At 41.7% G+C, this 26880-nt stretch overlaps 2 protein-coding genes across 18 annotated transcripts in view; one reads left to right on the top strand and one right to left on the bottom strand.

The window, feature by feature from the left end:
• The window catches only part of PWWP2A (PWWP domain containing 2A), a 39323-nt gene extending 16210 nt beyond the window's left edge, over positions 1-23113 (top strand). For 3 of the 14 annotated variants that reach the window (XM_043913437.1, XM_043913438.1, XM_043913443.1), the window contains exon 2: positions 486-3151. In XM_043913437.1, the coding sequence (XP_043769372.1) occupies positions 486-2166 (1681 nt within the window). In that variant the 3' untranslated portion in view covers positions 2167-3151. Of the gene's footprint in view, positions 1-485; positions 3152-7998; positions 8148-10801; positions 10922-13308; positions 15419-16001; positions 16077-17960; positions 20065-22965 lie in introns of those variants that run through there. The other 11 variants (XR_006342794.1, XR_006342792.1, XR_006342795.1 and 8 more) reach the window with 11 other exon arrangements.
• Positions 21524-26880, bottom strand: part of TTC1 (tetratricopeptide repeat domain 1) — a 48211-nt gene continuing 42854 nt past the window's right edge. For all 4 annotated transcript variants that reach the window (XM_043913446.1, XM_043913447.1, XM_043913445.1 and 1 more), the window contains one exon: positions 21524-22142. In XM_043913446.1, the coding sequence (XP_043769381.1) occupies positions 22009-22142 (134 nt within the window). In that variant the 3' untranslated portion in view covers positions 21524-22008. The remainder of the gene's footprint in view (positions 22143-26880) is intronic.

The raw sequence follows: 26880 nt of genomic DNA, 5'->3' as shown, positions 1-26880 counted from the left end.
AGATAGGATTTTACTGATTCAGTATTTTGGTATTGGTAAGGGCAAATTTGCTTTGTGAAGCTTTTAAAAGCTATTATATAACCAGAGGAAAATCCATATACTACACATTTATAGTTGCATTTATTGGACATGTCTAGTTGAGAGAGTGTTACAGCAAATGACATTAAATATTAAGCTATCTGACAGAATCACCTTACTGATTCAAGACTGAAAAGATCTATTTTAAATAACAGCAGCTATCATGGCATTTCTTAGAGCAAACTATTGAGTATTTCCTGTTGAGTGTATGCCAAAATGTAAGACCAAAAAAATGAAATGGTATGCTCTGGGACTTTTGTGGGGAGGTCCATCTGTAGGTTTTGGTTTGTTTTTTAAAGTGAAATAGCTTTCAAGAAAGGTCATATAAACAGTAGGTGGTCTTTCAAGAAATGGAATTGTAGATACTAACTTAATGGCTTCTTTTTTTCCTTTCATTTCTTTCAAAGGTTTGGGCCCCATGGGATCCCTGTGACAGTGTTTCCCAAAAGGGAATATAAGGATAAACCCGAAGCCATGCAGCTCCAAAGTAATACATTCCAAGAAGGGACAGAAGTCAAGCGTGAAGTGAATGGTGCTGTTCTCAACGACCCTTCTCCTGTCCCACCTCCTGAGCTCAGCTTGGCCGAAAGCCTGTGGACTTCCAAACCACCACCTCTCTTCCATGAAGGAGCACCTTATCCTCCCCCTTTGTTTATCAGGGACACATATAACCAATCAATACCTCAGCCGCCTCCCCGGAAAATTAAGCGACCCAAACGAAAAATGTACAGGGAAGAACCTACTTCAATAATGAATGCTATTAAACTACGACCCAGGCAAGTTTTGTGTGACAAGTGTAAAAACAGTGTTGTTGCTGATAAAAAAGAAATTAGAAAAGGTGGTAGTGCAAGTGACTCTTCTAAATATGAAGATAAAAAACGGAGAAATGAAAGTGTAACTACTGTGAATAAAAAACTGAAAACTGACCATAAGGTGGATGGGAGAAACCAAAATGAAAGCCAGAAAAGAAATGCTGTGGTTAAGGTTTCAAATATTACTCACAGCAGAGGCAGAGTAGTCAAAGTTTCTGCTCAGGCAAATACATCAAAAGCTCAGTTAAATACTAAAAAAGTGCTCCAGAATAAAAACATGGATCATGCAAAAGCTCGGGAAGTGCTGAAAATTGCCAAAGAAAAGGCACAGAAGAAGCAGAGTGAAACCTCTACATCCAGAAGTGCGCATTCAAAGGTCCATTTCACACGTCGATACCAGAACCCTAGCTCAGGCTCTCTTCCACCCCGGGTTCGTTTAAAGCCCCAGAGATACAGGAATGAAGAAAATGACTCTTCTCTGAAGACCGGGCTGGAGAAAATGCGAAGCAGCAAGATGGCACCCAAGCCCCAGTCCCGTTGCACCTCTACCCGCTCAGCAGGTGAGGCCCCTTCAGAAAGTCAGAGTCCCTCCAAAGGCCCTGAAGAGGCCAGCAGTGGGGTTCAGGACACAACTGAAGTGCTTGTGCCTGGTGAGCAGGAGGAACCGCAGACCCTGGGCAGAAAGGGCAGCAAAAGCAGTATCTCTGTTTACATGACCCTAAATCAAAAGAAATCTGACTCTTCCAGTGCTTCAGTGTGTAGCATTGATAGCACAGATGATTTGAAATCCTCCAACTCTGAGTGTAGTTCTTCTGAAAGTTTTGATTTTCCTCCAGGCTGTATGCATGCACCTTCCACCTCCACTTCCTCCTCTTCAAAGGAAGAGAAAAAGCTCAGTAATTCCTTGAAAATGAAAGTCTTTTCCAAAAACGTCTCTAAGTGCGTCACACCAGATGGCAGGACCATATGTGTAGGGGACATTGTCTGGGCCAAGATATATGGCTTCCCCTGGTGGCCAGCCCGTATTCTTACCATAACTGTGAGCCGGAAAGATAGCGGTCTTTTAGTCCGACAGGAGGCCCGTATTTCATGGTTTGGGTCTCCAACAACATCTTTTCTGGCTCTTTCGCAACTCTCCCCCTTTTTAGAAAACTTCCAGTCACGCTTTAATAAGAAGAGAAAGGGCCTGTATCGCAAGGCTATCACAGAGGCAGCTAAGGCTGCCAAGCAGCTGACCCCTGAAGTGCGGGCTCTGCTGACACAGTTTGAAACGTGAACATGGACAGTAAGGTAGGCAAGAACCTTTGGGAGGCGCCCAGGTTTTCTAGTCTAGTGAGGGGGTAACTTCTATAAGACAGCTTGGCCAAACCCGAGAGAGACTGCACTCAGCTGGCTGCTTTTTTATACTTAACCTTATAGCCATTTTTAGACAGAAGCTTAAACTGAACAAGCAATCAAATTTTGTCTTTAGGAAAGGAGATTTTAGCAGTATTTTTCAGTTTTGAAGTCTAAAACCATCCCAGGCATTGGAGCCATAGCCTGAACTGAAAATGAATTTTTGCAGGGACTGTTAATTGCCATTTGTACCTAGTACTGTGTGTATGTGTATATGTATACACACACGTACGTGTATGTGTGTACATAGATGCATACATATATAAAATATCGCCTGTCACTGTGTGACACAGGTTGCATATCTGGGATCTTAAGGGCTGGTGAGCTGGGGGGAACAGTGAGGATATTTAATGACTTCTTGTTTTTTAATTAACCAGTACTTTCTATGTGCATAATGGCACAGGAGTTTGACTTGGATGTCTGACAAACTGCGATGCTTGCTGTTGAGTTGCAGACTGGGGAAGCAGCCCAGTACTGAGGATTAAGACTGTAAAGGCTGACTAGGTCTGAATCATCGCACCCTCTCTCTTGTCCAGTGGGGACTTAAAAACTTTCAAACTTCTGGTTTGGGAGTTTAGATAGGTTTGTCTTTGGATATGTAAATAGTTGATTGCTAAATTTGGTCAGATTTCTCCTGACTGACTGGCTGTTCCTAAATTCTTAGGATACGTCCCGATAAATTACACTTTGTGAATTAATTGTCATATATGTAATTGTTGCATTCTGGATGTACCTAGTTTGATAATTTTTAAAAAAAATTTCCGTTTAAGGTTATCTGTTTGCAGGTCAGAAAATGAGAAACTGTAATTGTGTAATGCTTTGAAATGTAAAAAAAAAAAAAGCTGTAAATAAAATCGACTAAATCCAAATTATTTGTGTGTGTTTCTCAAAAAGCTTTGAACAATTTCAGGATGGTAGAAAATTATTCTTTGTAATAGTATATAGAGAAGATGAAAAAAAAATCACCTATATTTTCCTATTTGCCCTATCAGGGAATATATAATCTGAGCCTAGATAAAATTCAAATGAGGGACTAACCAATATATTCTTAAAATGAGGTTTTGTAGTTTAGAGGTCTGATAAGCTTCTAGATTTGAGCCTGTCCTCCAGCCAGTTTTTTATAAGTACAGGGGTTTTAATTCATATTTAGCTTTACTATTTCATCGCATGCTTCATTTTTTTTTTGGTTTTACATTTGGGTAATTACAAAGACTCTTCTCTGCTTGATCTCTTCTGCCTCAGGTATCATTGCTTTTGGGGCTTGTAACTTAGCTAACTATTTTCTACATGGTCCATCTGTCCCTAAGATTTGATCTCTTATTTTCCATTTTTAGCTTTTGTATTCTTAGTGAAAAATCTGATGGCCTTTGGAGGCAAGTTTCTCCCAATATTTATAAGTTGCTTTCATATTGTATGCATCCAACTTAACCTTTAAGTATGATATAATGTCAATTTGACACTTTTGGAAACTTGGAACTTTTAAAGAGAGCAACTTTTTGTGGATTCCTAAGTAATCAGTTTGAAATACTGTAGTTCCTATGGAATTATGAAAGGATTTTAATGGAGACTGAGATCAATAGTCTGTCAGCTTCCTTAAGGTAAGGTACTGATTTCTACAAGTAGAATTTCTTCTGGGGAACTCAGTCAATGCTTTTTGATTATAATAAACACACAATTTAAAAAAAGATATTTCACTTGAATAGAACATATTCTTTCCTGCAAACAGAAATAACTAGTATTTTTTAAATTCTTTGATTATAATAGGCTGAAAGAAGTTCAGTGTGATTGAGGGGTTTTAAGGAAGTATCTTAAAGGTTTTCAGAGTATTTGTTTCAGATTAGTGAATTTGTTCATTCAGTTATTTTTTGAAAGTTTCAAATCTAAGGTTTAGGAAGTTTTAAACTAGGCAAAGTCACCTAAGTTATGTCATTCCAACGTCTCGTGAAATGATCCAGGTGAGTTTTATCTTAACATGTTTTTGACAGTGGATATTGCTAATGTAGTCAAGTGCTCAGGCAAATGTGCTCTTGTGGGATAAACTAAATTTGTTTCAGGAGCCATGGGGAAAAGAAGAAAAAATCATGATTGTTGAATATAAAAGTCAAACTTAATTTGATACAATCCATACCTTTGAGGAAAAAGTTGAAGCATAATCACAATTGTGCATGATCTCTAATCATGCCAAGTAAGCCCTCAGCTTTAAACCAGCAGTCTGGTATATTTCATCTGAATTTTCAATAAGGAAACTAGTTTGAAAAATTCTGTAATCTTTTAAGATGTACTGTATGTTCTAAACACTGCATACCAATAGCTGCATGCTAAACTGTTTTTTTCAAAGAGAATTTTTTTAAGCAGCTAAGATATATTTATCCAGGGTCCACTGTAGATGGAGATAGAATTGGGTAATTGTAGTCATTTTTAAGTTTCTTTTTAATGACAAAAAAGGACACTTACTCTTTGTCTTGTGCTTAGTCGCTCAGTCGTGTCTGACTCTTTGTGAACCCATGGAGTGTAGCCTGCCAGGCTCCTCTCTGTTAGTAGGATTTCCCAATCAAGAATACTGGAGTGGGTTGCCATGCCCTCCTTCAGGGGATCTTTCCAATCCAGGGATCGAACCCAGGGTCCCGCGTTGCAGGTGGTTTCTTTACTGTCTGAACCACCAGGGGAGCAATCTTACTATGGAGACAACCAAGTGGGTATTTTCCCCTGTGCAGAGAGAATACTAGGCTTAGAATACTAGGCCAAGTCTCTAGTGGTCCAAGAAGACTGGTTAGAACAAGATTAGCAAAGGTGAAAAACTAGGCAAAGTAAAAGCTGTGAAGGCTAAAGATGTCTATTTCTAGAAATCTTCAGAAATGTAAAGCATCAGAGTGTGTTTTAGTTTTCTAGAATTTATAGATCAGAAAGGGTCTGGTTTAAATTTGGAAGGAGCTCTTTCTAGATGTGGAACCAGAGATCTGTTATCAGTGAAACAGAGAAAGTAGAATTCACTCGTCTGAAGCCCATTTGCGGGACTTGACACTGTCCCTACTTGGATATTATGAGTAAAGTTTATAGTAATGAGTAGAAAAGACAGGTGGAATATAGATATGAGGGTGGACTGCAGGCAAAGGAATATGGAACTTAAAATCAACTAAATGAATATATACATTGTCTGAATATCTAATGTGAAAATAGTGAGTTGCACCTCTATTTGAGCCGGTGGTACTTACTAGTGGTTATGCACATTCCTTTATATACATGTACATCTTTTTTATATAGAGTAACTGAGTTGGGAACTGGAATACCTTAAGGAACCAATAATTTGGATCTAAAATTAGATTTTCCCTTTTAAGTTGTTAATTTTTCTACACTCTGTGCTGCACTGGTTCACATTTGTTACTACTCATAGCAGAGAAAAGGCTGGCAAATGTCTAGAAAAGTTGGTAATATGTAAAGTCAGGACAGTGTTCTGATTTGTATCCAGTGGTGGTCTCCAGTAGGGGATTTGCCAGAGAATTCTGAAGACCCTATTTGTAAGTTGGGACAAATTTACTTTTTTCTTTGGGACTATACTAGTATGGTTGATATTAAAACAGTTAAAATGCCTGATAGAATTCAGAAATAGAACAGGAGGCTGGTGCCATGCCACTTGTCAGGAGAAATAAAACAGCTAAGCTGTCTCAGTTACTTTCACCTCGTTCTGACTTACTTACTAGGCTCTTCAGACTCTATTTGCTTGTGTATGTTTACTGTGTACCTTATTTCAACAAAGAGTGAACAGAAATGTTAAAAGATGAAAGCTTTAGCAGTTACAGTCCTAGGGATATAGATGATGTATGTATCTTTAGTTTTCCAGGATGTCTTGGTGTTTTTACCATGGAGAGTTGATGCTGAGATGAGAAGAGAAACAGCTCAGCTCTTTTGTTTACCTAGTCAAGTAAGAGACTTAACCTTTGTAGACTCAAACAGGGCCTTTTTCCTGTTTACTTTTTTTGTGACTGTAGGTGGAACTCATTTCTTCTCTTATATTAATAGAGCATTGTAATTTGCTGGGATTTTATTTTTTTGGTATTTAAAAACTCATTAAGTATACCTAACCCAGTTTACCATTTTAACCAGTTCTGTGGCATTGAGCGCACCCACACTGTTGAGTAGTCGTCACTACCATCCCTCTGTAATTTGGTTTGGGTAGCAATCGTCTAAGTTTGGATGGCGTTGTTCTGGCAGCCTGGTTTCCAGCATTCCTTCCTCACCAACCTACACTCCTGCACTGCACCTACTGGTGCCCACTTTTAAGAACTATAACTACCTCTTGGTAAAATTTTTAAGTAATTTTATTTACCAGAGTAGGTTTTGGGTTAAAACCGTCACTTCCTAATGACAAACAATTTTGTGAATGTGAAAATCATTTAAATGATTTTAGTACTGGAATTAGTTTCCAAAACTTTTTTTACATGTCATCACACTCTTTACCATATTTTCATAATATGGGTACTGTTTTTACACTTTTTATGTCAGTACTACTAATGAAAAAACAGATATTCTTTGACAAATGTAGATAATTCTGTTTGGAATTCTAAGATCATCTTGTTTACCACACTCTGGTAGGAAATACTGAATTTTTATACCCTGTCTTAAAATTCATCTTGGATAGAGTTAGGTTTTAATGCATCTAATTAATCTCTGAAAAAACTGATTGCCAAACTTGAATTTTTTCTTATACGATCCTGTGTCATGCTAGCATAAAGACTGGTTGTGGGGATGTGTAAAGGAAATGAAACCAGGATTTATCAAAAGAGTGAATTTCAGTCAAATTCTCACTGTTCACTGAATAAATTAGATGGCTGTAGTATATGTAGTCTAACTTGTGGGCCTTTTGTTTTAGACATTTTGGTTTGTGAAACAATTTCATAAAACTTTGATGTTGAAAACTGGCCAGTTCTAAAATTACTTGTCTTTAAGCTTAACATAAATATTCTTGTAAGTTTTTGATATTTGTAAGATCTCATTAAAAAATAAGTTGAAAACACAGCCATTATTTAAGTATGGAGTTTTCCTTATAAGAATGTGACAGTTAACTTCCTTTTATTGACTTAGAAATCTTAGAGTGCTTTTATTGCCAGAACCGTAATTAAACCTCCTTATGATTTTTTTCTACCCAGTGCAGCTATCTAGAAGTAAAACTAGGTACCCCTAGTTACATAGCCAAAGTGTTATGGCTGTATTATAATTTTTTTCATGTAAACTAAAAAAACTTGTAATTATAATGCACATCAAGTTTTACCAAGGGCTTTTTGTTGTTTAAATATTTAAGATAATTTTGTAATCCTCAGTATCCCTCACTTAGTTTTCTGCAGCACAAAGATTTGCTTAAAAGCTACTGAAAAAGTTGATAAATGTGCTGCCTAAGTGAGCACAAAAGCTACTGAAAAACCTTGGAAGGAGTACATCCCCTTCCTACCCTCGCCCGGTTTCCCCAGGTACTTTCCCTATTATACTTTACAATAGGGTCCCCCCACCCCCACCCCCGCTTGCCTGGGGAGACTTCATTTTTTTTTTTAAGAAATGTGAGAGGATCATCCTGTTGAGTGTAAATGATAGAAATGGATACTTATGAGAATATAACTTGACAGATGCAGGTGAGCTGGAGTGTTTGTTAACATTTTTGCACTAATAGTGCTTGGTATCAGTCTTTTAATTGAGCAAATGATCGTTCTTTTTCACTTTTCAGGCACATGGTGGAAAGTACAGGCTCTTGAGCTAAGACTTCCTAGGCAAAGCCTGACTTGGATCTGCCACTTCCAAGCTGTGTGATCCTAGGCAGGTTACTTCAGTGTCATGATCTGTGAAATGGGGAGAAAAATAGCACCTCTTCAAAAGGTAACTGTGAGAATTTAAATGATCAGTGCCATAAAGTGCCTGGCCGTAAGACTTAACATTAAATACTTGCTGTTACAACTACCACTTTCTGTATGTGGCATAGAAATTTCATTCTGGTGGCTTTGGATAGTATCTTTCTGCAACATACATGCAGTATAAACTTCTTTTAAAAAGTGTTAAATTTTCTTGTCTGAAAGTGAAAGTGAAGTCGCTCAGTTATGTCCGACTCTGCGACCCCATGGACTGTAGCCCACCAGGCTCCTCCATCCATGGAATTTTCCAGGCAAGAGTATTGGAGTGGGTTGCCATTTTCTTATCTGAAAATCCCACTAATCATAGTATGATCAGATACCTAAAAGTGGCATGATCTGAGTAGTCTCAACAGTCACCTGTGAAGAGCAACTAGGTTGGAGGTCACGGAGGTTACAGTGAGGAGAAGTCCGTGAACATTGCAGCTCTTGAATGAGGAAGAGTAACTGTGCTTCAGACATTTGTGTGCTAATGACCAGTCACCATCTCAGAAGGCCTTCAAAGGCATGAGCAGTGTCTGAGCTGGGGGGCACAGTGGGGCAGAGGTCCTCTTAGGAAGACTTTCCAAAGGCATTAGAACCACAGAGGTGTACTTGTCAGCTTTTAAGTAGCATAAATTAGCGTTTTTTGGTTTTCTTGTTTTCCTGGAACCTCAGTGTTTATTATTTTAAAATTTTGCCAATTGGTAAAAAAGTGGACATTAACTTGAACATTCCTTCTTAGTGCCACTGGTATGATTGAGTAGGAGATTGTTTCCCATTTCTAGCAGGGAAATACCTCACATTCCAAGGCCTTGACCTGTGTGTGCTGTGGTTGTATTTTCCAGAGGGTAGTCATTTCTATCCACAGCTCATTTTTGAGGTGCTGTTGTTTACCAACCTGTGATTTCCCCTCACCATTTAGTTTTTAGCAGGGAGTCCAGCTGGGAGTGGCACATCTTGGTGGGAGTCTTGGAATGCTGGGAAGAACTATGCAGTTTGTCTAAAACCCTAAAAAAGAACCAGTTAGAAAAACAGTGTTGAGGCTGAAAAACCAGAATGTCTATTGTAAAATGTTTTTCCTGGTGGTTCATGTTGCATCATGCTACACTGCATTAAGAGAGGCGGCAGGATGTATATAATTTTAGTTCTTTAGTTATTAATTCTGGGCTTTGCTCTAAGAGCGTGACCTCCTCTTCTTCATTTCTTCATGTGCTCTAAAAAAGGAAAATCCTTACCCTCTTCTGGTTTGCCCCTTTATGCCTTTGCTTGCATCCCAGGGAATAGTTGCGATTGTAGCATATAAGCTTTTCTCTTAAAAAGGACAAAAATAAGTAATTTCCAATGAAATCCTGCCTTTCATGAAGTTCTTCTATTTACTACCTCACTGTCAGGTTTTCCTGGTTCTTCCTAATGGATCCTGTGTGGTCAATTCTAAAGAAAAACCTTGAGACCCTAAAAGCACTGAGGGGAAACTCAGCCTTAGCACAAAACACTCACAGGCCAGGCTCTGTAGACTGGGGTCTTGCATGTTAATATTTTACACAGCATTTCTGGGCACTGGTGGGATTAATGCATAGGGTAAGATTATTCTTTGATGCAGCTTTTTTGACCCTCCTCTTGCCTAGAAGTGAAAAGGAGATTCTTTAGAATGATTGTTGAAACCTAAGTTTTACCCATGGAGGGAGAGGTTCAAAAGAAAACTCTTTGTGCATTCATATTTCTACTTGTGTGATTGCTGTTGGGTTATAGCTAATAGTATATTTGTTTTCCCATAAGCAAAAGGGTAAATAACCTCATTATTGAACCTCATTTATTAAGAAATCTGTTCTTGAGTTAAAATTCAGTAAGCATGTTTATAGATAAGGTGTGTAAAGTTTCTTTTACAGTATCAGAAAAGCCTTTTTTAAGGTTTTGATTAGCTACTATTTCTGATTTAGAACTTAAAATATTATAGGGACTGAACATTATCTAAATCAGTGATCCCAGAGTTGCCTACACTGATATGATACATGAGTGTTTCTTACTTATACTGTACTTAAAGTAGAGAAAAAAGGAAACAAGCAAATAGGTTAATAAAAAAGAAGGCTTAACAGTAACCCTTCGCTTAGTGTTTGGTCTGTCTTCTGATAGCCTCAGAGACGTCACAGTAAGTTCAGTTGTTGAATGGTACGCAGAGGTGCCACTGGCGTTATAGAGAAAGGGATTCAGGCAGTTTTGGCGATTCTTCAAAGCAGTCTCTGAGCTTGTTAATGATATGATACAGGTAGGGATGACAGCTTTGGCCCTTGTTGAATACAGAGACAATCAGGACTGTTTCACCACTAGGCTAGTGTTAGGCTAGTACAAAATTTTTGTCAGGAGAATTAAACCGTGAGTTAGCTTTGGCAGGCAACATTTTCATGAGCCTTAAGGCATTTTGTGGCTCAACTGACTTGGGCTGGAGAGTGCCCTCTCCTGGCCAAGACTTGTGTGTACACACCTCAAGTCTACCAGCGCTTCCCATTGTGTGAAGCCAGCAAGCTATCTAGAATAAATTCATTAAGAAAATTCAACTGAATTTTAGTCTATTTTTATTTTTTTGGTAAATGGATGAAAAAGAACTCAAATGCTCTATTTTTGTTAACTTGGTTTTTTCTACCATAGGTCTCAACAAATGGCAGCTATTACATCAGACAGTGACGAGTCCTGCTGCTCCCTTAGTGTGACAGACCACTGTGGATTCAGACTGGGAGCATTGAAGTTAACAGTGAGACGGGCAGGTCTGTCTGTGTTAAGCCCTGCCACAAAGTGAAGAGGGCATCATGTCATCACTTACCATTCCCTAAGTAGATTAGGCTAGACATAAAAGAATGCACTGGTTCTTTTTCCTTTGTTTTCATTGACCTTGGTAGCTGGGTGTACCTCAGACTGGTGATAGTTTTTGTGAGTGAAAATAGCTTTCAGTCAGTATTACTTGTTTTGTTAAAAGAAAGGAGAGCCGCCTTCAGAGCAATGCATGAATGGAGAGGAGTTACCTCCTAGGGTGGGAGAGGCTGGGTGGCCAGTTGCAGAATTATGTCAAGTAGCGACTGAGGCGCCACAGAACGTCAATTAGCGGACTTGTCTTTTCTCCGCCTTTTGTCTCTTTCATATTCATTACTTTAACTATTTAGTCATTACTTAATATGTAAGAATATATATCTGTATATGAACATACACTTAGTGAATTAAATCAACCTCAAAACCATTGTAATTTACATAAGGCAAATCAAAATTCAAGATGGTGGCAAAAGATAATGCTGAAGTACAGCTGTAATCTGTTTCTTCACATTTAGTAAAACCTCCTTGAATAATGCACAAAAAGCTTCTTTGGGGCTTTTGTACTGAAGGAAGGGCTTAGGGATTTTTGTCGCCATGCTGCTTTTGAATTTAGGATTTTTTTTTTTTTGCTTTCTTGAATTAATGCTACTTAACTCTGCTGTTTGAAGCTAGTGAAGAACTGTAATTGGGCTGTATCATTGTGTATGAGCTGAAATTTGCAAACCAGGTCAGAAGGGCACATTTTGGATCAGAGATTGTGGCTGGGATATTTTGGACTCTATATATTATATAGGAGTCTGAGGTACTGGTGACCCCTTGAGAGAATAGCATTTTCAGTTTTCTTCATCTCCCATAGGAGGAGTAGTAAGCTTCAATCCTTGGCTTTCCTGCCAACTTGAATAGGCCTAAGGTTGAAGCCAAATATTGGGAAAGTCATAAACAGAAATAGAATTGGCTCTGTACCTTTTTTTCTCTTTCAGTTTATAAAATGGGAATATTTACTTCCAAATTTCCATGAGTCTAAATTTATTATTATCATATTAGTGTAATAGTCTTAGAAAATAAGAACTTTTCTTAGCTCAATGTCCGATTTTAAAATCATGTTAATGATTCCATTGCTTTAGTAAGCATGGACTACTGTTGTTTTGATGTGTGCAGTATTTATGGCTAGAAGTAACTTTCTATTGCTTGAGAAGAAATGTGATAGAATGCCCTGTGAAATTTATAAGCCTTGATCCAGTAAGTGAATGAAGCATGGCAGCACTGGGAAGTTTACATAAGATCAAGAATGCTATCAAAAAATGAGAACTACACCTACTCTGAAATGTTTGGAAGTCAGATACTGGGAAGGATGGGGGATGGTTTTCCCTTTTCGCTTTGTCTATTATTATTCCACTGAAGATACCATATCTGGTTTAAAAATACATTTGACAAAAAATCATCATTCTTTCCACAGATTACCTCTTTTGGAACTCAAACCCTTACTGGTACTTAGGCCTCCAGGTTGGAAAGGGAACTGTAGAGGGTTTCAATGGGATTGTACCACTTCTTGAGATCGAAGCGAGGTTGTAATGTTGGGCCTTCTGGTCATGCTCCTTAGCAGTGATTTTGATAAGCCTCATCCTCTATAAATATTCTGTTCAGAGTTGGGCTTTCTGTTGGATGTACAGTGCAGAGTGGCTCTGCTGATAACCTGGTCTGCTGGTGTAACAAGGACACTATGGTCGATGGAACCAGTTGTCTTCTAGCTGCAAAACAGTACTGCTGATGCCTTTGGATGTGCTGTGTGTCTATCCTGGGGAGGCATCCTCCACCCCTCTCTCTCTGTTTCACTCTTACATGTGTGTAGACAGTGTCATCTGCAGCAGTTTTTACCTGGTTTTGTATATAAATTTGCTTCTTAATCCTGTAGGTAGTCTGTGCTAGAGGAAGACTACTGCTGTTTCATGATCCACGCGGCAAAGCTGACTTGCAGACTTGTATTGTTACTTGTGAAATGGCAGTGTAAAGAACAAAGCTAAAATCCCCCTTTTATTAGGCAAACATTCACAAATAAGTGCTGAAAAATACACTCAAGTGCAAATTGACTATGTGAAGGTGACAACCATTTTATTTGTGTTGGAATTTGGCCAGATATACTTTAGAAAGAATAGGAATGCTTCTGCTGGTTTACAGTGGCAGTAAGGTGTTTTCTCAAAAAAATGCACACTGGTCAAATTAAATTGGTTTTAAGTAAAAAATCAGGTGTGATCCCACAATCTATATAGGGCTTGAAAAAACAAGGACATCATTTTTATCATAATTAACTTGTGCTTAACTACGTTTTCTTCCTTTTCTTTACTATATTTCAGCACAAAGACATTAGCAGGCTGCTGGTTTCATGGACCTGTACCACAATGACAGAACACCAGAGCATCAGGACTGAATGAAATTGGAGACTCAGATTTTTAAAGCTGCACTAAGAAGTAAATGTTCAGGCAGTGGTTAAAACCAACAGTCTATAAAGAGGCACTTGCAAATTGTGCTATATTAAACCGAAGAAAAGGTATTAGGGGAATATTTTATTAAAAAAAAAAAACTATTGCAATAAATTATGCATGAGATGAGGAGGAAAGTGATGTGAAATACACAAAGAACTCTTGAATTCTATGTGTGAAGAATCACTGACAGTACCTTCTTTTGAACGTGAAGTTCTTCTCAGTACAGTTTGGACACGCCTAAAAGGCACGGGATGATGACAGAAATGCTGAATTATTTTTTGTATTAAAACTGATTTCTCCAAGGTTTACTGTTAATCAGCTCAGAAAAGATTATCTAACATCCTACTAAAAGGATGGTAAAGTGTCCCTATACCCCACCAAGAAAATTTGGATCTTTTCTTTAATAAAGCAGGACTATATTATCTTAAATATACATTTGCTTGTTAGAACATATTAAGATGTATTTATTTGCCACCAGTATTTAATATTTTCTGCACATTTTCATAACTACATTCTTACCTTTCAAATTCTGACTCCAAGTGGATAGGCTAGTGTCAATCTTGGAGTGAAAACATACTCTCTAGGAACTAGTTATTAATCCTGCTGAGCTGGAAAGGCTTTATTCTCCCTGTCCTTACTGATTTTATCAAGTTCACAAAAGGTGGTAGTATCTGAATTTTGATATTGACCTCTCTCCACAGAGAGCCCCTCTTTCTAAGTGCAAGAATTCCTCAGAGCTGTCCGATGGGACTTGATCCTGGGGAACAAGAAGCAGGAACCATAAAGACGGTGAAGTTTTCATGCATAAAGTATGAATTCTTATTCACAGAGACCATAATGTTTTATCTATGAAAATTACACATTATAAAAAACCCTACTTTTTCATTTTTAATGAATGGAGAAAACATTGAGAAAACCAGATGAATTTGTTAGTACTACATTTTTAAGGCATTTTATATTTGATGGTGCCGTACTTTTAATAATATACCTGAAGTTTTTTAGTGGCAATACTGATTTATTTTTTAAACCAGAAAGATAATCCATAGTGGTTACTTAATACAAAAGGAAAAAAATGCCAAAAATAAAAATACAAAATTCATTTTGAAGCAACATAAATGATAACTGAGCATTTGGCTTCAATGCTCAAACTTTGCATAATCTTACTATATGTGTTTGGAATTACTTATTAACCCCACACTCAGGATTAACACAAAGTTCTGGGTAAGTTTTAGAACATTTACTATATCAGCTAGGATCTGTTTTACAACTCTAGAAAAGGTAGGCAGTCTTGCTTCTAGCGAGTTTAATGCCAACCCTAATTACGCTGTAACTAAGAGTTTTGATTCCATTCTAAGATTGTCTTTATGGAAAATTTTTTATCATGAAGTCACTGTACATTTGATCAAGTCTGAAAGAGTCAGCTCAGGAACTGCAGCAGCAGGGAGCTCTAAACGCAAGCAGCGCCCTGCTCTGGCCCAGAGCTTAGGCTGGGGTCTCTCTTGTTCTTTCAGATCCATAACCCAGCAGTACCACTTCAAGGCTCACTTCAAGAACCTGATAACTCCCAGATCATAGCAGATTTTGCGTAATCAAAACTTCTAATTGCAGAGTGATGGAAATGATGAGGAAGTAACATAAAGGCAAAAAGAACTGGGAGAGATCAGGTTTTATCTAAATATTTTTTATGGCAATTCTCAGTGGTGTTTGTTATAAACCAGACTTTCATTTTTTAAAAAATGAAACTTGGTGGTATTTAATATCTAGACATACCATGTTTGCTTCTTCACGTTCATTGCTTTAGTCGCTTAATATTTAAGCTTTGCTTCATGCTACCTTCATCTGTATTTCAAATCTTCACAAGCCTATTTCATTTTGTAGACTTGAATGACAATTGTTTCTCATCTAAACTATGCTGAGACCTAAATGTTAAAGAATGTTGTGTAACATATATTCAATAAAGTCTTGATTTTTTTAAAATTTAGTTATTTAAAAACTATTTGTTTACTGCTTAGGAGTTAGGTTTTAAAGATTATTTTTAAACTGTTAAGATTCAACCACTTGTTCTCTAGGAAGCTGTTTTTAAGTAGCACTGCTTCCTTAGGAGAACAACCTATAGTTTTAATCACTGGGAGATTTTATGGAATGTCTTTATGACCAAGGATAGAGGAAGGGAAACTAGCTTAATAAGGAACTTGTGCACAAACATTACTGTTTTCTGATAGAAACAAATAATCTACCATTCAGAGCTGGATGTAACTAAACACCTACTGTTGGGTTTGTCTTAATTTCAAGTAGTTTTACTCTTATGGATAAATGGTTGCTTCTTTAAAAGCCGAGTACCTCCAATCTGAGGTCAAGTATTTGACCAGAAACACTCAGTTGTTAGGAAAAATTAGCCTCTGGACACCTACCAGACAGCTGAGATTTTTTAAGGCTGATCCAGAAACTAGTCAGGTAAATTCTGTTTTGTTTTTTCATTTAAGTAAAGCAATCCTTTACAAGGCTGCCTGTTATTCCAGAGTATATACACAGAGTCTTTAACCGCAAACATTCTCCCATTTCAGTTTACCTAAATGAGTGTAAGAAGGAAGCCACTGGAGTGTCTCCCTGGGAATGCTGGCATGTCACTGCACATAAAAGTAAGCCGTTTTCTTGCTTTTATACGTGACAGCTCATTTCTACTCTTTCAAGTAATGGTTCTTCCCTCAGTGCTTTGAAGAGAGTATACTGTAAATGTTTCTTAAGCATACTTTTCTCTGGTGAACAGCACTCTGCCAAATCTTTGGCTTATTCACAAAGAAGTTTCATGGCCTTTGCTTTGATATCAAAGGGTGATGACCTTGGGATGAAAGAATACAACTCAGGCATTCTGTGCCAGAGGAAGAAAGAGCTGGCTAAACCAGTAGCTAGGTCATTGTCCTAAAGAGTTAATACTTCTAGGATTAGCCAGCCCTTCATTGCATGTGGAGCACGGCTTTAGAAGCAACTTCACATACAGGAGGCAAAGTGAGTGGGTGATATTAGGATGATGCTTCTATCTGAATAACCTGCTTTACTCAGTAGAGACATGGATTTTAATCTTAGTTCTATCAGTTACCTTATTGACAGAAGAATCACTTAGTGGCCACACTGGCCAAGATGAGGTATGGAAAATAGGTGTCTCACTCAACTAGCTCAAGTTCCTATTGAGCCAAGGCCAAAAACACAGGTGACATCAGGGAACTCTATAGAATAGTTCACTCAGGGAATACTCTCTCTTTTGTGAATTCTGCCTGTGCCTGACGCCTGTGGATACTGAGCAGACCGCCCACACCTGTAATCTAATGGAGGCAAACGGATTCAGCAATGGGCAGTGCCCTGAGGTAAAGAGGAACCTGATGTGTCCCTGCCCTAGGAAAGCATGGCCAGGAGCTTCAGTGAGACAAAAAGCGACTTTACAGAACCTGCTTCACAGAGCTGCTTTCACGCCAGTAGAAAGGGAGCGGCTGGAAAAGCTGCCTCTTGGCCTCTGAAGCCCTGAGAATCCAGTCAGTCACACAGCTCTTGGAAATAAGACTTTGTCTCCCAGCTAACTCCCTGAGGTAGCGCTGCAGATAGAATATCTATTCTGGGCAGTCAGACTACCCCTACACAACAGTCCTAGGTCCTTGAGACCAAGTACCAGAGAGTCCTCCAAAGCCTCTATCCTTTGAAATGTAAACACTTTCCCATCTCACACTGTTCCCTTGCTTCGCAACCCTGGCCGCCTCCCCGTCTTTAGTTTGCTTGACGACGTCCGTGCTTGCTGATTTCTCACTTGGAGGGCACTGTGTGCCTGGTGTGACGGGGTGGGGTGGCAGATGCGGACCTCCGCTGGCACAGCACTCCACCTGGTACTAGGAGGTTCCACTGTCTGCAGATCTGGCTCCTCACACCTGGAACTAAAGGCTGCCCGAAGAGCATCTGGGTTGATTCCCTTCACATCTGTCAATCAATGCATGTCTGGAGGAGCCCCAGTGCCTGACTTGGGGTTACCACCTGGGTAGGCTGTATTTTTTTTTTTTTAGCAAGGTAGAACTAGCAGCTGGGACTTGATCTGAACCACAGATTAGCTGTGGGCCTCCCTGGCAGTGGGGTGACAGGCTCTGCCGTGCTTTAGCTAAGGCGGGAATGTGAAAGGAAGCTGTAGGGAGTCTAATTCTAGTCTGGCTGATAGAAATTCTGAGTTTATTCCTAGCTTGCAGCCCTCAGAGGGTTGAGAAATTAGAAGAAAATGGAGTATTTTTTTAATCCTAGAATATTTCAAACATCTGTAAAGGCAGACTAGTGTAAGAAATAAAGCCCATGTACCCATCTTTACCTTAAAAAATTACTGACTCACAGGAAGACCGAACTTTTTGATACTCTGAAATACGAGGACATCCTCACTAGTTTTCATAAACTAACCTCATTAGTTTCCTTGATTGCCCTTTGGAAGTTCTTAAGCAGTCACTCTGATGCTCTGTGGGCTGGCTGGTAGCAAGTAACCCATTTCTCATTTTCAGGAGTACTAATGGAGTCTAGTGTGAGCTCAAGGCTGCTCTCCAGGCAACAGAGAGTGACTGGAAACTGCCATTCTCCGCATTAGCTGTGCAGCTTCCCTGAAGAAAGAGACTTTCCAGCCACTTCTGGTGGAATGTTCACATATCAATGCTTCCTTTTCTAAAGGAAATCCAAATGATAGAAGGACTAAGCTGCTTACTACTGAAGTGCAGAGAGGGGTAGTCTGCAAAGGATGAGGAACATCTCACTGAAATTGCTTCCAGGAGATTTTTCCTAGGGTGTGGGAATGTGTTATCAGGTACACAGTATACACCCATAGGAGGATTAGAGGAAGATTTCAGTGCCTTAAGAAGTAAGGCAAGGTCAAAGGCGGAAGTGATCAGAGAGCAGCATGGACAGGACTGTGGGCTGGCAGCGACCTCGGGGCTGCAGGCTCAGCGAGACAGCTCTGGCAGCCATGGGCCCTCCTTCCCCACAGGGGAGCGCACAGAGCTGACGAGGAAGTGGGTTTAAGCTGCTCCCGGCTCCAGTCCAGTGTGGTGTCTCAGATTTACAGTCTGGTCTTGGAAGGTTACTGAGTCCTGTCCTTTAAAGATCCTTCTCAAGATTAAAGCAGCCATTAACTTCCTTCCATCCTCCTTGGCCTCCTATCATAGCCTTCCCCTTTGACATTCCAAGTTTTGCTAAACTGGTTGTAAGGCAATTTGCAGGTCTGCTCATTAGCTCTTGGGAACAGATAACCTTCCGAATACACCTTCTAATCAGGCTTAGATTTAACAGCCACTGCCAGCTCCCCATTCCACGCCAGTCCAACCTGACAGTAACACGCCTCCATCAAGTCCCTGTGCCTCTTCCTAAAGCAGTCTGGATTGAGAGCTGTGAGAAACTCAGCAACAGGCTCGGACACCAGCACAGAGATCAAGGAGCACCAGAAATAATCACCAGGCCCAGCCACATTTCCTCAAGCAGTTCTCTGTCTTCAACTACACCAGGTGCTGGAGGACTAAACAAACACTCACACCTGTGACTCTACCTGAGAAACTCTGGAGGGCCAGCGTGTGAGGTCTCGTCATCTTACTGCAGCTCAAACACAGGCCCAGAGCTGCAACGTTCAGGTCATAACCTAGCAGGCTCGGCCACTGCCTGCCTCAGCATCTCAGCATGCGGTAACATTCTCTAGTCCAGTAAGCACGATAAGTTATGGTATCTGGGCAGTGGGTCACACAAGGAGCAAAAGGATAGGGAAAAAACCCAGCTGCAGTGCTTGTGATGGAAGGGAAACGTAGAAAAGGAGTTCTTAGAAAAAGTTTGGATTTTAAGAACAGGATTTACCCATACTTCAGATCCATGTGTGCAAAATGAACTAAATCCACAGTATACTCTGCAGAGAAGAACTACCACCCAAGTGTGACTGTAACAGAGCCAAGCCCTGGGTAAGCCTACTGCAGAGGCTCCCATGAATGAAAAAGCTGCTCACCTGAGAACCAAGAGGTGGCTAAGACAGTATGGACACACAAATAGGGAAGATAAGGTGACCTGGAAGATGGAGGGGAGCATGAAACCAGAGGACAAGCTGGGGATTTCTGAGTCTCAAGGCAAATACTTGTAAATATCCAAGATGCAGAAATGAAAATATAAAAATCAGGAGGCGTTATGTTTACAGGCCAGGGTGAATGATCACCATCTGAGGATATTCTACGTGGCTGCACAACATGGGCTCAACCAGCTTTAAGGGACTCCTTTACAAATGTCTTTTTAAGCTGCAAAAAACCAACCAACCAACACAGGTACTGAAGAAAGAAAGAAAGGCCACAGAATCTAGAGACGTTTGGATAGAATGATTGTTCACGCTGAGACTTCTTGTGGAATGTTCTTTAACAACAGTTTACTAAGTTTCTAGTAAAGCAGTAGGTGCTATTAAGAAGATAAATATCGCCCTTACCTTCCAGAAGCTCACGGTCTATTCATGGAAGCAGATAGGGAATAAGTAAGACTTTTAAAAATGTTTGAGTCTTCAAGGAAATTCTAGAAGGAGATCCAAAATTTTTGTGATCCACTGCAATGTCACTGGCATAAAAATAAATGTCACAGCGTGGATTACCTCAGGAGTCTATTCTGGTATACCATTTTTGTGGGGTGACAAAAGCATCACAGACTTATAAATCATACATCTTATAACACGAGGTAAATACAGGCCACCATAATCTGACAAAATGACTTTCAAGGTGGTCCAAGGCTCCCCAAGGGTTCCTGGGACCCTTTCAGGGTCCACGAGGTCAAAACTTTTCATAGTGGTTATGAAATAACTTATTAACAAAAAAATAAATTATTTTAAAGGAATATTTTTAAAATTTCTATTTTAATTTCTATATAAATTGTGATAAATATCAAGAGATTAGTCCACATCAATCAAAGTGCTGTTTAAATTTTTTTTTTTTTTTTGCTTTATTTTTTTGGCAGCACAGTGTGGCACGTGGGATGTTAGTTTCCTGACCAGGGACTGAACCCATGCCCCTTGCAGTGGAAGCATGGAGTCTTAACCACAGGACTGCCAGGGAAGTCCCCTCCTTACACTGTTCTGAGCGTGGAGTAGTGCTGAGATCAGAGGTCGGTGGAGTGCTGGGCCAGCAGGGCGCTGTGTGCAGGGAGTGTGCAGTACCGCCGTCTGGACCAGGCAGCTTTCAGCCAAGATTTCTGTGCTACTTGTGTGATTTCTCACACACCTTCCGGGAAAAATTAGATGCCAGATTTATCATAAAGAGAGCAAAGCAAAATTAACCACATTCTTTTTCCTTCTCCCCTCCCGCCTTATAAACTGCATGAAGAATTTCATTTCCATCTAGGAGAAAGGACTTCCCTGGGGGTCCAGTGCTTCTGCAGGGGGTATGGGTTCAACCTCTGGTTGGGGAGCCAAGATCTCCTATGCTGTCCCTGCCAAAAAACCTGGGAGAGAGGCTTAGCAAACCACAGAGTGTGGATACAGCAGATCATTCCACTGCCTAACAACACACACTAAGAGGCTTTGAGGAACTGATCAAAAGAACAGCACAATTCTTAACACTGGGAGCAGGCCTCCAGCATGTCACTTACAGAATTATACATGTACTTCATTTCTAACATGAAACCTGAATGTCACTGCCTTTAACACTTAAATCATAACAATCAAAAAGCTTTTCACCAGCATTGAGGATTAGAAAAAACTACCTTTGAAACTTCTGGGTTCATGGAGTCTAAAAGAATACAGTTTTGTTCTGGGATTCATATACCAGCATTCCTAAACGAAGTTGTTTTAAGTTGAAATCACTAAGACTGGTACTTGGTCAAAAACACTGATTTCATAAGCATCTGCACAAACCTGGAGAGGCCCGAGACAGCTTGTGAGGTGAGGTTTCTAAATCTTAGTACATGGTGGATGCTCAGCTCCTCCATATCGTCTTCAAGGTGGCAGTTAAGGCCCTGGGAGGACTGGACTCCAGTAACTGCTAGAAATCAACACCGCCTCCTACAGCCAGGACACCTTCTGCTCTAGCTCTCATTTTGGGGACAAAATTCACAACCCAGCTCAGACTGTCACAGAAAGCATTTATTACCAGAGGAAACCAGGAGATGCTGGAGCCCACGCAGGGCAGTGTGTGCGATCGGGGTGAGGGGACAGCAGGCAGGGACCCCATCACGCGTGGCTGGGCAGTCCCTGCCTGGCAGGTTTGCTTGGCCCAGGAAACTCCAGCTGAGTTTGTGTTTGTGGAGCTCAGGGAGGTAAGTCTCGATAAGCAGGCCTTCTCCTGGACAAAACAAAGGACAGCCAGAACCAGTGCAACAGCAGCACAGACACCACCGTAAAATGGAAATCAAATGAGGCTCACTGTATCAGGAAGTGCATTTCACCCTGATCGTAAAACAAGGGAGAGAAGGGAGCGCTGGGCTCTACGAGACGGCCTGTCTCTGAGATCAGATGCTTTTAGAAGTTAAAACACTGGCAGGGCCTTTCCCCTTGCTAATACAAGCAGCACACAACTTCCAAGCCAGCTATAAAAGCTATTGTTATCTTTGTTATCTGTTGTTATTTGGATTTTGAACAAAATTGATGGAGTAGGAGCCAGTAGAAGAATCCTGTTTGATCTGGAAATTCTCTGTGGAGAGTCCAAAAGGCCGGAGAACCAAGTTCCCAAGATCTTTTAGTTTACCTGCAACGTAAAAGCAAAAAGTCCAGTAAAAACAGGGAGTTGGCAGAAGCAGGAGATTCCAACTGCCTTCCTATCTGACTACAAAACAGAGTATCCCTCTGCAGTTAAAGAAACTCCTGCTTTTAAAATTATGAAACCCTCAGCCCCCAGTGTACCAACAGCAGAGCAGTCATTTCAGTGCCATCCAGCTGAGCCGTCGCTTGCACAGATGAGCACGAGGGCCCCGCGGGGACAGCACAGCTTCTGGCCACGCTGGCCAGAACCCCCAGGGGACAGGCTCTCTGGGCTGAGTGATGAGCTGCTGCTCCGGGGACTGAAGGCCAAGCCTGGCGGGGAGGGCCCAGGCGCCTCCAAGTCTGTTCTCTATGAAACAGCAGAGCCACTTGCTGAATCTAATTCCACTCAGCAGATTTCTACTGAACCTGGGTTGAAACTCAAGAGCCTCCTGCTTTTCCAAGTCAAGTCTCCGCTTCCAAACCAAACTCATCATTTCTGGGGAAACGGGAGATCTTGTTCTCCTGCACAGTTCCATCAACCTCAACAGCCTAGTTTCCCTCCCCGGATTTCAGGCTTTGTCAATCACCAGGTGAGTTCATGTCATAAAGTTAAATGAACACACACAGCATAACCATGGATTTTTATGTTGATTCTCCATGTAAGGGGGACATGGAGCTTATACAAAAGTTTCCAGGACATTTGAGAGACTGGGATTTGTGGAGCAACAGGATAGATTATTCGAAACTAGGGTGTTTTGGAAAATCTTGGCTAGGATGGGTGAATATGTATTTCAATCATTTCTAAACTGTTCTAATTTTTCTTGCAGGTCTGCTTCCAGTGGAGAGGAGGAAGAGGGTAAAAGAGCAAGAAACCCCTGCTCATCAGAGGGACAGGCTCCTTCTCACCTTGCTGCCCTTGTTGGCAGCTCTGTTGCTCTGAGATCTCCCACTCTGAAATAAATCCCAGGTAAAGAACTTAAAGATGCATGCCTTTAAATGCCAAGGCCTTTCCTGGGAACTCTTGGAGAGAACTTTGGACTCAGTCTGAGATTTAGCCCCCAGAAAATCTCACCATATTCACAGAGACCCAGACTGACCACTCTCCAGACAGGCTTCCCCAACCCGGAACACACGTGCTCGGTGCTGCTGATGGAGGAAGGGTCACCGCACAGGCCTTGTCCCTGCGCGCCAGAGGGCACAGAGAGGCCCCGGCGGGGGCAGGAGGATGCGTGAATAGGAAACCAGGAAAGACAGGGCCTCCCCGGGACAGTGTGAGTCAGCCAGAACTCTGGCAGTTTGTCTGTCTTGGGACTGAAGAAAGAGGACAGGGAGGGAACCAAACATTCAAAGAAGCCCAATAAAATGTCACTGCTGGCACAATCCTTGGCTCCTCTGACAGAGTGAGTGAAGCAAGGAGGTGCCTGTCCCAAGGCTCTGGACTGTCAGCCAAGCCTGGGGCCACCACCCGGGGGAAGGGATCACTGCAGGGCCACGTCCATGGCCAGAACAACAATCTCCACAACAAATGCGTGTATTATCTGGTGTCCACTACAGGAGGCACTCGGATCTAAAGAGTACGAGTTACTCTGGTGTAACTTCTGAGATGCTCACAGTCTAGCGGGCAGACAGATTGGGGTGAGAGCAGAGGCTCTGAAGGATAGGAGCAGGTTCTGAAGGTGGTGAGGAGGCCCCTGCACCTTGAAGGTGGCAGTGAAGCCAGGGCACGCGTATTCCCAGTGCAGACAGAGCGGGGCGGGGCCGCACACCGGCCCTCACTTTGCCCGTCAGGCTGAAGCGCCTGCACCGCAAGGAGCTGGGGGCCTCGGCCTGGCTGATTCCAGAGTGGCAGCCAGAGCGCGCACTTCTCTGGGCGCAGGGCGCCTCCACGCCAAGGTCACAGGCCCCGCGGCTGTTCAGTCAGTGACCGAGCCCTGCCGGAGAGGGCAGTGTGAGCTCCCCAGTGGCTTTGCTGAAGCGTCCCCAGGACGAACCTGCAGGGCAGGACTTCTCTGACCCAGGTCCCTGCTCCTCTCAGGGACCTGACGGGATCCCAGTCACGTCCAGTTCCCTCTCTCTGCTCACTTCTCCTCGCAGGTGCTCCCTCCAATAAACCCCTCATATTTCTAATCCAACCTTGGCTTCTGTTTCTCCAAGGTCCCAACCTAACACACGTGGCATCACCTTTTCCTTTTATTCTTGTGTCTCTGCCTTCATAACATTCCACAACATCTTCACTATTATCACTAGAACAGCAGAACAGAAGGTGGGAAGTCTGCCTGCTAAATAGATAATGCACATAAAGTCCCTGGCAGGTACCAGACACGTAATAAAAACACATGATTAAACAGTCTCCACATAAGAGAAGACCTGAGGTTACCTGACTTGAATTAACCAACATATACCAAGTACGTATGTGCAGCGGGGGATGCAAAGATACATGACACTGTCTTTACACCAAAATAAGCTTAGGTCTGATGGCAAAGCACACACACACACAAGCCAGTTCACATGGAGTCGAGCTGCAAGATGCTATGAGAGTCAGTAAGCAGATGACCCCCTCCCGCTTGGGCAGAGCTGTGTGTGTGAATCTGCATTTCAGTCACCAAAGACAGGCAGGACTGCAATGGTCTGAGACAGAGGGACTAGGCAGTGCAGGCGAAAATGGATGGAGACAAGTGGGCAAGGGAGGGCAGCAAGTCCACAGGACTGAAAGGAAGGTGGGAGGGTGCGGCCAAAGCCACTGATAGTTAGAGAACAGCTTTCAGTGTTAATAATGCTATGGGGCACAATGAAGAATAAACCCAAAGAAGAGAGTCTGCAGGTGGTTCTGACAGAGAGCTAGTGCAACATTATAGGGAAGAGGCCATTTATTCACTGAACAAACAGCTGACGTCTATGCTGTTGGGTAAAGAAGCTCTGAAATTAGGGGTATGGAAATAACAGACACAAACTACTACATATAAGACAGATAAGCAGAAAGAGACACTGGGAATTATACCCGTTATCTTGTAAAAACTTCAAATGGTGTATAATCTGCAAAAATACCGAGTCACTATGCGGTACACCTGAAACTAACAGAACGGTGGTGATGGTTTAGTTGTTGAGTCATGTCCGACTCTGCGACCCCATGGAGTACAGCCTGCCAGTCCCTTCTGTCCGTGGAATTCTCCAGGCAAGAATACTGACTGGAGTGAGTTGCCATTTCCTTCTCCATGGAATCTTCCCAACCCAGGGATGGAACCTGCCTCTTCTGCACTGCAGGTATTTTTTTTTTTTTTCTCCTCTGCTGAGCCACCTTGTAAATCAACTACAGTTCAATTTGACGATGCTCTAAAATCAGCGTAGGACCAATGGGGACACAAGGAAATAGAGCCCAACATTAAGGCAGAACCAAGTGGTGATGTCTGCACAATTCCCCCTTACTGTTTACGATGGTGGTCGAGAAGCACCTTCAGCGAGAGCAAGCTTTCGGCCGTGCATGGTCACATGCTCACAGACTTCCTGCTGCTGCTCAGTCAGGCTGGACTCTCAGAGACTCAAGCGGTTTCTCCAGACCCCAGACAGGACCATCTGCCATCTGGCCCATCTCCCACACTCTCCACCGGCTGCCAGATTTCACCCGCCCCTTATCTGGGCAGTAATCAATCTGGCTCCCTTCTTTCCACTTGTAGCAAACCTGGTACCACCACTCAGCCTGAACGTGTCCACGTGTCCTTATCTGTAAGGATCTCGCCTCTCAGACCAGATCCCATGGCAAAGAGAAGAGTCCAACAGTGCTTGGGCTCAGACAAGAACACTTATGACTAGAGATCAAGGCTTGGCACTGGATCCAGTTCTGATAAATATTAAATTTCTGTGTCTTCAAGCAACACTGTATTATAATAAACCAACTGACTTGTTATACATCACTTCTCTTTGGAGATAGTGACTGTGCAGTGGTCAGCTTACTGTCAGGAGAGGCAGGAAGACCATTTGTTTTCACCTCCTCCAGATCACTGAGGTCTGGGCCTCGTGGAATAGATTCTTTATTAGGAGAACCAGACTGCACACAAGTGAATCCTGACACTGCATTTCCTCTTCTGAGGCAGGAAACTAAGGTGTGCAGCTGACTCCTAATTTCCTCTGAGCAGAAGGCAAATTAAGAGACAGCGCAGAATACAGAAAATAAAATTTACACCCAATTCAAATGCTTATATATTAGCTCCTGAGTGAAAGTGGAAGCTCAAAGAAGCCTTACCAAGAACTAACTATCAAAACAGCAGGAGTGATTCTCCCGAGAGGAGGAACTATGGGAATAGCAACCAGGAAATGAGACAAAAGGCAGGGAGGGCATTGAAAACCCAAAACCGGCATTCCCTGCTGAGGGGCTGCAACAGCAACGAGAAACTGGCTGAGATTCTCTGGTGGCCAGATCACACCGCATGGCAAATGCACAGTCTGAGGTAAGTACTAGAGAGTGCAGCAGGAAGAGAAATGTGGGAAAGGAGCCTGGATTTCCACACCCACATGGATGGCTCCAGCAACTTTCAGGGACAGTAACAAGTGAGGCAGCAACCCAATTCTAGGACCCTGAATCACTTGCACAGAAGCCCTTAATGCATAGGATAGTCAAAAGAACCCTTACAATGACATGAACAAGTTACCTCCAGCTCCAAATCTCACTTTTTAACATGGATCATACAAGGTGGTGTTCTTAATTTAGTTCACAAATGCACACTCATTAGGATGCTAGTGGCCAGGAG

Source organism: Cervus elaphus, chromosome 9 (assembly GCF_910594005.1).
Source record: "Cervus elaphus chromosome 9, mCerEla1.1, whole genome shotgun sequence".
NCBI classification, from domain to species: domain Eukaryota; kingdom Metazoa; phylum Chordata; class Mammalia; order Artiodactyla; family Cervidae; genus Cervus; species Cervus elaphus.
Note: the sequence above shows the minus strand (reverse complement) of the source record. Positions and strands in the feature narration are given on the sequence as shown.